General features: G+C 28.7%; 1 protein-coding gene across 1 annotated transcript; it reads right to left on the bottom strand.

Moving 5' to 3' along the window:
* Nucleotides 1-2,189: 2,189 nt before the first annotated feature.
* Nucleotides 2,190-5,435, bottom strand: LOC124830487 (protein indeterminate-domain 7-like). The gene is made up of 3 exons (XM_047304222.2): nucleotides 4,283-5,435; nucleotides 3,742-4,138; nucleotides 2,190-3,307 (listed from the first exon to the last, which is right to left on the bottom strand). The coding sequence occupies exons 1-3, from the start codon at nucleotides 4,491-4,493 to the stop codon at nucleotides 2,341-2,343; spliced, it is 1,575 nt and encodes a 524-aa protein (XP_047160178.1). The 5' UTR covers nucleotides 4,494-5,435; the 3' UTR covers nucleotides 2,190-2,340.
* Nucleotides 5,436-12,036: the final 6,601 nt, after the last annotated feature.

The following is a 12,036-nucleotide window of genomic DNA, read 5'->3' as shown; positions in this document are numbered from 1 at the left end:
TTTAAGTTTTTCTAATTGGATTTCAAATTTATTAAATAGTATTATTAGGATCAATATTCATATATAACTATAATATTATTTACTGTCCATCACAATTTTATCTTTAAAAAACATAAAAGAAATTATATTTAAATAGTTTCAGACCTTAATTTTTAAACTATACTATAGAAAGATAAGGTATTATTTATCTTATTAAATGAATGGAGCATCATAATTATATCGCTGTAATTTTTAGTTAAAAATAATAACTAAATATATCTGTATATGCATGATTAACGATAAAACAATTATCAAAATTACTTTTTAACCCTTTACCTATTATTGTTTTAAAGGATATAGATCTCCAAACTTATTCTCGGAAAACACGCACTGTTGATGTGAACATGTGTCGTGGCCAGGTTATGTTTTGTCTTTATGCTCTTGTTTTCATCTTATGTTTCAGTATTCTTCCTTCTCTATTTATTTTTAATTAAAATATTTTATTCAAGGATCTATAAAGATTTTCTAGCTTTGATTTTATCTTAAGTGGCTTCACTAGTTTCATTCTTTTTAATTCCCTTGTAAGTTTTCCTTTTTCTAATAATAAATTCTCATAAAAATGTTATTTTACACTTTTTATTCATATTTTCATTTTTCATAATCTTAATAAATAATTTAATTATACATTTAGCATTTTTTGCAATACACCACATGCCATATCAGACACCTTTAGTAACTTTTTTTTTTTACAAAACCATATTAAAAATCTCCAAGAATCAGCAAATAGTATCTTGAAAATTTCCACTTCTAGAATAAGAATATACTAACGTGAAACTCATTCCCTCTCATAATTACCAAAATATATAACAAATCGTGATATTGTTTATAAACTTCTGATTAATTAATAAGATTATATCATAAACTTCTGAAGAAACGACACTATCATGTCTACTCTACATAAAACTTTGAGCAATATGTGGTCTAATAAGTTATAAATCCATTTATAATATTACGTAAATCTTAAATTGCAAAAATATGACACGTTCGTGACTAAATTAAATTTATATTTTGATCTAATATTGTTTAGACACATATATTTCTGGATAAACTTATACTCAGATCAAATGATTATTTTAATTTCTTAAATTGACAAAGTTACATTTTACAAATTAACATATTATATAGTACCTCATCTTTGTAATCATTAGAGTGCAAAATTCATAATACATGTGCTTGATCAAACATCTGATTTATTTATTGATATTGACAATAAGTTAAAACATGCTAAAGTTTTATATCCTTTTGTTACATTATTTATTGGATTAAGAAAATGGTTAGGCTATAATGTTTTAAATAAAAACACGAAGTCAAGAATTCAAATAGCTATAAATAATTTGTTTTAACAATTATTATGTGTTTTCTTGCCTTTATAGAACAAATAATTTAGTCCTTCGTATTAATTTATAAGTTTTATATTTTCATAATTTACACCTTTTATAGTTTTGTATATTGTTCTATTAGTTTCACATATATATGAAGTATTTTTCCAAATTTGAAAACATTAGTTTTAAGTCTTTGAAGAATATATAGCCTCTTCAACTTTACTCCTTAATTCTTTTTCAAATATATTTATACAATTACGAACTACAAATATTCATAAACAAGAATACATGAAGAACAGTTTAATTTTAATACCCTATCATCGTAAACAATTAAATGCTATAATAATTAAAAACCATTCAAACCTTACATTGATTAAACAACAATGTAAAAGGTTACATTGTCAATGTATTTTAGTGAAATTAAACTATTAATACCATAGTATATAAATAACTGTATTTTCTGCGTCCTAGAGTTAGAAGATTTAAAATAATGAAAATATATAGAAAATTATTAATTACACAGTTTAATTAAAAATATAAGAATATTAATCCTATAAACATGCAAATTTCATTTTTAAAATGTTCTTAATTAATAATGTTGGAAGTTTTATGTTGCGATAAACTAATTTCAGAAACCTATTTTTTAAAAATCGGAGATCTAGTTATTTTAAAAAAAATCAAATTAGAATTATCATATCCGTTTACTATCTAGTCTTCTTTTATATATATATATATATATATATATATATATATATATATATATATATATATATATACACACACACACACACACTATAAAATTCAGCTATGCAAATAATGAACGCAATATTGCGAATAGAAAACAATAGATAAGAAATGAAAACAAGTTCATTCCCTTTGGGAAGATCGAAAATATCTTAAACAAAAGTGAAAGTGATTAAAAAGGAGAAAATTATTTATATAGATGATGAAAGGAGGAAGAAAATCCACATGTAGCTAGCTAACCTTGCCATGGCTTTTGAGATTGGTTTTGCTGATCATGAATGCAGTTTCCAATGCCAGCAATGGTGAGAATATCATTATGAGAGAGTGGCCTGAGACCCAAGAAATCTCTGGTCAACCCTTCATTTCCTGCTGCACCACTTGCTTTTGAGAAGGTATCATGCAGATACAAGCTATCGTCATCTAGTTTTTTTGAACTCTGAATGCCACCAAATGCATCCTCAAAAGGGGTTCCTTGGAAGGCAGAGGGAGAAGAGAAAGAGCGTATAACATCATGGAGAAGGGATGGAGCAGAAGACACAGCAGCAGCTTTATTCCCCAAAGGTGATGATGATGATGATGATAACAAGCCATGGCTAAACACTGTAGGAGTGTTAGTCGTAACAGTGGTTGGTGCTGTTGAAGTGGTGGTGGTGTTGTCTTGATCACGTGAGGACAAGTTCAAGCCAAAGTGAGCAGTGGCAGAATCTGCTGAAGAAGTCATGTGAACCTGATGGTGGGCCCTTGCCATGGCTGGTGAGGAACCACTTCTGCTCATGGTTGCACCCATCTGAGCTGCTTTCTGCAGCAATGCTGTGGCTGACATGTGTGGGGAAGGGTTAGGGACTGTTTGGTAGGCAGCAAGAGTGGGACCAAGACTAGGGTTAGGGTTTTCTTGGTGTGGAGAGGGAGAGAACATTATGGATGGGGACGAGGAGAGATTATCAACTGTTGTTGGTGGGCCCAGCCAAGGGGGCATTTCTGGCCTAAGATTGAAACTTTGCTGCTCTTTTTTCAATGAGAAAGCATGGAGATTTTGAGGGTTGAATTGGGTTTGAAGGGTCATGTTGTGGTGGTGGTGCTGATGAGAGGAAGAAGGCTGTTGTGGGGGAAGAAGTTGGTTGTTGCCTGTGCCAGTGATTGCTCTTGCACTCTCTTCTGCTAATGCATCACAGAAAGCTCTGTGGGTTATGAAACTGTCCCTCCTGGAAGTCATAACCAAACAAAATTACACTAAACTGTTATGACAGTGTAGAATTATTGACTTTCTCACTCTCTCTCTCTCTCTTACTTTTCAACACTTTTTAAAACTCTTGTGAAAGTGTACTTAACCACATTAAAAAAAATTCCAAACTAGGAATTTACACTCTCTCTTGGAGGGATTATGATTTATGAGAGACTGCCATATCAATGTAATGAATTTAATGCACATCATCTTGCAAGAAAGGATAAGGAATGTGTGAAAGTGTATATATTATTAATGGAATTGGAATAGCAATTAAAAATTGGTGTGTGAATTCATCACAGTCAACCTAGGATTGAAAAATCCCATCCTCTTTAAATGAAAGATGTTTCTTGAGTGTGGTGCCTTAACTAAACTGGACTTATAATTCACATGACATGGATGTAGGTTAGTTACCTTGAGAAGAGGGTTCCACAGTCACATCTGTACTCCCTTGTGCCACAGGTCTTGGAATGGGCTTTCCAATCTGATTGAACTGCATATTTCTTGGAGCACTTGTCACATTTCCACTTCTTCTCACCGTGCTTTCTGCAGAAGTGCTTCTTGATCCCAGTCAGGTCCCCAAGAGCCCTTGACGGGTCATGATGCACACAATTTGCCTCTGGACACACATACACCTTCTTCCTCACCTCTTTGCTTGTTCTCTGCTTCAGCTTCCACGGCAAATTGTGCCCTCTTCTGTGAAGTTGCAGGTTCTGGTCTCTTTGAAATCCTTTGTTGCAGATCTCACAAATGAACCTATTTGTGGCCAGAAGACTCTTGGGGGACAAGGCTATAACTTCAGCATCAGGGTCTGAAAATAGACGCATTAAAATTCATATAATTAAACTAAACAACACAAAAACATGACATACATATATATGTATGAATCAACCAAAGCCATAAGAATCGATGAGGTTCAGTTTAGACTTTGAATAGGGAAAGAAAGGAAACAAACCTGGGTTACCAGGGAGGTTTCTCTTTTTCTTTGGTGGCTGAGTCTGAGATGGTGGTGGAGCCAAGTATTGTTGAGGGTAACTGGTTCCAATTTCAGTTCTGTTGCCTGAGGAAGCACTGGCTTCACCAGATGCAGAAGTCAAATTTGACATGTTCTCCTCCACTACTGGCTGCTGCTGATGTTGGTTGAACACAAAACCCTTCATCTCCATATATACTTGCAAGTTTTAGCAACCTATAAGGCTGAGCTATAGGCCATAGATCTTGATTTTTCAAATGCTGCGAAGCTTTCTGGGATCTAAGGACAAATCTTACCCGAAATAGAAAAGGAAGAAAAAAGAAAAAGCTAGACCACAGTCCACACAGCTTAGACTGGAAAGGAAAGAGAAGGAAGAAAACACAAGAAATATGAAAAAGCAAAGAACTAGTATATGAGTCTCTAGCAAAGAACTAAACAAAAAGAGGAAGAAAGTTGAGAGACAGTGGTCTCTCTATATAAGCACTGTTAGAAAACTTGTTACTAGTTTGGCACTGAGCCAAGAGACAAAGTTTTGTTTTTATGAAAGAGCAGAAGAAACAAGTTGTGAGGTGAAGCAGATGGTGGTGTAGCCGCAATCCGTATTTTTCTCCTTCATGGTTTTGAAAACCATGCTTCGTATTATGATAACATTACCAAGGAAAATATATATATAATCCACACACAAATGTGAACAAAACTATAAACCCTGTTGTTTAAGAGTATAATCTTGTTATCTCAGAGATAGAGAGAGAGAGAGAGAGAGAGAGAGAGAGAGAGAGAGATAAGTGTGGATGAGAAGAGATTCTGAGTATATGTACTCTCAACCAGTCCAAAACCACAAACCCAAGAACCTTACGGCTAACTCTGACGTTGAGCTTTCTGTCTTTTCTTCTGTTTTTTCTCTCTCTCTTACAACCCCAGAAAAATCACTTCAATATTTGAAAAAAAAGTTGAGATTTTTTTGGTTAAAAGCTTTTGTTCAAGCACATCCTTCTTGCTTGCCTTTCCCTTCTCTTGCAAAGTAAGCAGAAAAAAGGGGGCAAAAAAAGCAACCACAGAAAGAGAGTATCATTTGCATACACAGATAGATAGAGTTTGTGTGTGAGAGAGAGAATAGAGAGAGAGAATCTGAAATTCTTTTATTTAACTAACATCATGGCTGATAGACTCTTGTAGTTCTTGGCTTTCTACGTTTTACAGCGACATGATTGATCCATTGATTAAATTGTAAGAAGCATGGCTAAAAGGTTTGTTTTTTATAAACTGGGTATTTAATTCAAAGTTCTTTTCATCATCCTTCGTTTCACTATCATTGCAACTATTGACTATAAAAAAAGGCTGAATATTCTGACAAGTTTTGCATGGTTGTTTATATTAAACGAAAGGAAATATTGAAGAAAGAGATGTTGTTAGGTTGTGGAATATGGATCTAGGAAGAAAGGTAAACAAAGCTAGGTGCCTCCCTAGCTAGCTAACACACTCAAAAAACTCACACATCTTTCTCTCTCCATCTTTCACATTCCCATTGTATCTTTTTCAGCCACAATTTTTGTCCACCCGGTCATTTTCACTTCGTATTAGTCATTATCAGTATGGAAAATTTAATGATGCCTCAAATTATGATGTGGGATAATCAATTTCATCAACACCATCAACTTGGAGCCTCCCGTGAGGATTAACATTCCCTCTTTCACAACTCTAAAGTTAACTCTTTTTTTTTTTAAGTTGCATAAAGTTATTAACTTAAATTTATCAAACCATCTCGTAAAGTTAAAATACAATTTTAAGTCTAACTCAATCCCACAATATTGACTTGTAAGATAGGATTTGCATCCACTTATATATTATAAATTAGTCTTGTTTCTAGTGGATGTGAGACTTCCAACACACCTCTCACACCGAGACATATATATCTCGAACATGAGACTATACATTAATGGATGGTCTGATAACAGCTCGATAACGAGTGAAACAACATGTCCAACAAACGTCGCTAGGATAGACTCTAACCTATAAATCTGATTAAGATAAGTTTTGTGGTGTTTTGATATTTTTTGAAAAATCAATTTTAACTCTACTTCAATTTTATAAAAATGTAAGTCTTAGATTAATTTTATATTATTTTGATGTTATATTAAGAAATAAATAATAAATATAGTTTAATTTTATTAAGCTATAAATTTTATCAGGGTAGACTTCATATTATTTTTATTTTTTAAAAAAAAGTGAATTTTTAGGCTAAACATTAAGTTATGTTAGGAATAATCTAAATATAAATCTAAGTTACGCAAAATGTCAAAATTAAACACCAAACAAAATAAAAGACTCATAAATCAATACTTTTATTTGAATTAAACTAAAGTTATACATATATAATTTTTTTCTAATGAACTATCTCAAAAATAAATTCATCAAATCCTAAATCTTACTTGGACAGACTTTATATTGCTTTGATATCATTTAAAAAATAAATTTAAGTTTAATTTAATTTTATAAAACTAATTTGTAATATAAAATTTATATCCATTTATATATTAAAAATTTATTTTATTTCTATTTGATATGAATTTTTTAATATAATAAAATCATATCAATAATACCAAGGAATTATTGTCTACAAGACACTTAAATGAGTTTTATTAAAAAAGAAACTAAGGTGACTTTTTATATCATGTTGTTTATGAGTTTGTGGTAAACTTTGAAAGTTATGTTATGAAACTTATGATTGCAATTTTTGAATTATTTCAATATGTGAGAATAATGTCACAGTGGTAAAGATTAACACAAGAATCTTAAAGATATATATATATATATATATATATATATATATATATATATATATATATATATATATATATATATATATATAGTACTTGCAAAACTACATTGTTTTCTGTTTGTCCAGCTTTTGGAAGGGATGTGTTCCCTACACCTTGAATTGGGTTCAAAATTTGGCAATAGAAAATCATTTTAATTTTGTCTTTGTCTTGTTTTATTCTTCAATCATTAATTTTTTGAAAAGGGATCCTTCATGACCCAACTCATACTTAACAGTAACCTACTCTTTTCAATTTTCTTAAGGGTTAGATTTTCTAAAATTTTATTATTTGTGAAGTTTAAGATTATAATAATGTTTTTTTATCAATTATACCATGTTTTTTAATTTTTAAATGGTTTGCATGCATAAAAAGATAAAGGGTTCAACAGTAAACTACATAGCTATATTTATTAAAACCAAAAAAAAAAATCTGTCTTTTTCCTTTTGTAGAATAATCTTTATAAAAATAAACAGAAATAATAACATTTACTGATCATGAGAAATTTTGACTTTGAGAATGCAGACAATGGTACATTTGTTACTATGCCTGAGAGAATTTGACATGAGAGAACATTTTAATGATGTCTTAATTAACTTTTAAATTTATGATGAATTTATATATTTTTAATTAAATTCTTATTAAAAAATTTGTTTTACTGAGTATTTAAAATTGTACTTTTTTTTAATTAATTTTTATCATTTTATTTTGTTCAACTCGAATGATATAACTGTTATTTTAATTCCTTAATGGTTTACATATTTTCACATAGAAAATTAGAAAATAATTTAATTAAAATTTAAGTTTTTCAGTTCCCAATACAAATTTGTGTTTTATTTTGATTCCTTAATGGTTTATAAGCGTTCAAAGTTTTTATATCTCAATTAAATTGAAGTGATTATTTAATTTTACAAAGACACTGTGAACTTAATAAAAACAATAAAGTTCCGAACTCTATTTATCTTTATTAAACGTCATTATTTTCCATTTTATTTTTTTTTTTGGTATTTAATATTATAATATGAAATGATGTTGTTTTTTATAAAGATAATTAGGGTTTGAGAACTTCATTTTCTTATTGTTCAAATTTTTGGTTTTATTTGAAGCTATTAAATTATTCACGTCATCCCAATTAACCATATGAAAATAAAATTTTTTGACTACTCAATAAAATGAAAGATTTTAATATAGATTCAATTAAAAATACTCAAATTTATAAGTAATTTGAAATTTAATTAAGCGTGAGTCTAAGTTCTACATTGGATAGAAATGAAAAAGTAAAGTACTATATAAAGATAAAAGACTCATTAACTAATTACCTTAAAGTTTTAGGAAAATAATGATTTCAATCTCTTATATGTAGTTGGGCTCAGATGTCATTAGTGTTTGTGTCTTTCCAGTGAATCTTCTCCTTGATAGACCTAATAGTGATATCCGGTTCAGACGAGTTAGATGACTCATTAACCCATTGATAAACACAACAAACACAATTCTTATTTTCCACTTTTAGAGAATGAGTATGTAATGTTTCGTAACTCTCAAACTATTGTGTTGAAGCTTCACTTGTCCACTAAATAAATTTTACTTTAATCTTCTTCCACTTGATTAGTATATATAATGTGATTAGTCATTGATGGAAATCTAAATTTTGACATTTAATGGATTTGACACACACACAAGATATACAAGAACGAGTTTAAACTAGATAAAATAATGAAAATAAGATTAATTAATTTATTAATAATAATGACTTTGTTTTTTAATTATGCAAGTTGATGTCACCCTTCTTTTTTCACATTTGTGATTTTTCTCCCATTGTTAGCAAAGAAAAAACATACCATAAAAAGAAAATGTTTAATTAATCGGCACTTGATTTTCAACTTTTTAACAGTAAACTTTTTACCTGTGTAGGTTGATATGATATGATTTGATAACCATATTAATTAGTTATGATGCCTCACATTGACAAATATGCCTCTAACTTTACTTCCTTAACTTTCATGCTCAACGACATTCTTCCCAATTCTAATGTCATAAATACCATTTTTCAATATTACATTTCACACATTATTTCTTTTAAAGATTAATATATTTTCATATCATTTTATCTATAACAAATTATCTTAATTATAAAAAAATTCAGTCCAAATATCATAATCAATTCTCACTTTTATAATATATGATGTTTTTAATTGTAAAATTACATATATTTTTAGTTTTTAAATTTAAAATTAGAATTCATTTTTATCTAAATTTTGATACATTTTAATCATAAACTTTAATTCAATGGATATAGTTATTTTTATTCAATAATATTAATTTCTTTAGACTTTGTTAAACAATATTTATATTAACGTTTAAGTTGAAACGAGATAAATAATTTAAACATTATCATAAAAAGCTTTGACACAGTTTAATTAAAAAAATTATTTATTTATTTTTAAAGTTTAGAAACTGAATTATATACAAATTTAGGATAAAAACAAATTATAATTTTATGTCAAAGTTTAAATATTAAAAACATATTTAACCATTAATTATATTATTTATTGTTATTTTTATTTTAACAGCACGTGTGAGTTTAAGTTTTTATTGAATAAAATTAGATAAAGAGAAAGTAATTTATATAAAAAAAGTGTTTTAAAAAATAATTTTTATATATAATTGGTTTTTAAAGATGAGATAGATGGGTGAGAATTCTTTTTCAAGGGTTTTTAGAAATAATATTCATTGGATATATTTATTTTTAAATATATATATATATATATATATATATATATATATATATATATATATATATATATATATTGTTTCGGATGTGAAGGGTTGTGTTCGTCCAACGTTTCCACGTCTTCACCTGCTCGCGCTCCATATGTCGGATTCTCCGTGCTCCCGTATGCCAAAGTCAGTTGAGAGCTATGGTATTTTTCTTAGACCATAATAAATGTGCAGTAAATGCAACCTATCTACCACTCACCCTGGATCTGTATTTATAGTTTTCGCTATGGACTTGGGATTAGTGAAAAGTTAATCACGGCCCAAATCAGCCCAATAGCTTTTAAACCTCCATTTACCTTAAGCTAAGTTGATTAGTAACGCGGGCGGCCGTCCTCGCGGGAATTATCCTCATGACCGGCCGCCCACGACGGGTCCCCGGCCCGGCCGGCCGACTTCGGGCGAGTTGTTCTTTCCCCAAGTGTCAAGCGGTAAGGTTGCATGATCATGGACATACGGGCGTCCGACCTACCATGCCCAACCCTCCCCAACAGTAAGCAGAAGGGTAGTCTCCTGGGTCCCATACGGTGACATGGGCGTCCGGTCCGTTTGATGGTCCAATGACGTGGGTGTCCGCCCTGTACGGCGCCCGGTCCTTGCTGGTACGTGTGTATATATATATATATATATATATATATATATATATATATATATATATATATATATATATATATATATAATTTTAATATTTCTTCATAATTTATGAAACAATACAGTAATTTATATATCGAAACAATATTAATTTATGCTTAAGGAGTGTAGTCAATCACGTACAAGTCACAATCGTGCAAACGCATACCATAAGGACACTGAAACTAATTAAATTATTTTTTATTTTACCAAAATACCTGTCTATTTTCTAATCTTACGGAAATATTTCTTAATTTATACAATAATAATAATAATAATATTATAGAGAATCGTTTTTCTTTTTCAGTTAATACATATATTTTTCTGAACAGTTAATGTTATTATATAAATCAAGAGATATCAGAATTATATTAAAAGAAGAAGTATATATTCAATAAAACTCCGTTAAATTTCAAATGATGTGAATATAATTTATATTAATAGATATCGTTATTTATGTCAATAATGTGATGGTGACTTCAAATAATTATTAATTGTGCTAAGTGGTTGGTGGGCAAAAAAGTTGCCTTTGAAAGCACGCTTTAATTTTGATATTTTGGATGAAGTTTGATGTTGCTTTTATATGTAATCAAATTAAATTATTGCTATATTCATATAAGATACTAATCAACAATTTCATTTATATTCTACCAAAAACCAATCCTTAATATATATATATATATAAACAGAAGCATATTCTCATAGAATATATGGTTAATAATTGTTACATTACCAACGAAAAATTATTAATTATAAAATTTTTGGTTAAATATATTTTTTAACTTTTAATTATTTTTAAGAGTTATATTTTATATTTAAATTAAATTATATATCTATTATACTTTATGAAAATAATGAATAATATAAAATACTATTTCTAATAAATGACTTGTAAAACATTTTTCATAAACAAAATGTTATGATAATATGTCTATTTATCCTTTACTAAAAATGATTTTTTTTTACATAACTTTCATGAAATATAATAACAAAAATAGATGCATAGTTTGATTTATGAATGAAATTCAATTTTTTAAAATAATTTAAAAGAACAAACATATTAAATCCTGAATCTTTTAATAATAATAAAAAATACTCATCTAGTATTCACTTATAAAATTTGATATTTTTCTTGCAGATCACACTATTTTCTTAATACAATTAAGAACAGAAAAACCTCTAACATTTGACTAATTCAAAAGAATGCAACAAATTCAGGGTATCATTTTATTTTTCTACGAAGAAGACTTTGGTAAAGATCACGATTTTTTTGTTATTAAAAAAAGTTATTTTTTCTCTCTATCCATTGTTATTAACTATTGTTGACTCGTGAAGATTAATTTGGAATATAATATGAAAAGTAGATATTTATTTTATATACTAAATATGTTTTTTTCTCTTCCTTTTTAATAAAATTTGAAATTAGTTTTTTTCAAAATTTTGAATCAGTCTTTAGAATTTTATGAATTTAGTTATTTTAACTAAATTTTATTAAATTTGTTTAATATTTTTAAC

This window comes from Vigna umbellata, chromosome 11 (genome assembly GCF_029865625.1).
Source record: "Vigna umbellata cultivar VRB3 chromosome 11, Vumbellata_1.0, whole genome shotgun sequence".
Lineage (NCBI taxonomy): Eukaryota > Viridiplantae > Streptophyta > Magnoliopsida > Fabales > Fabaceae > Vigna > Vigna umbellata.
The sequence above is the reverse complement of the archived record's forward strand: the minus strand, read 5'-3'. Positions and strand labels throughout refer to the sequence as shown.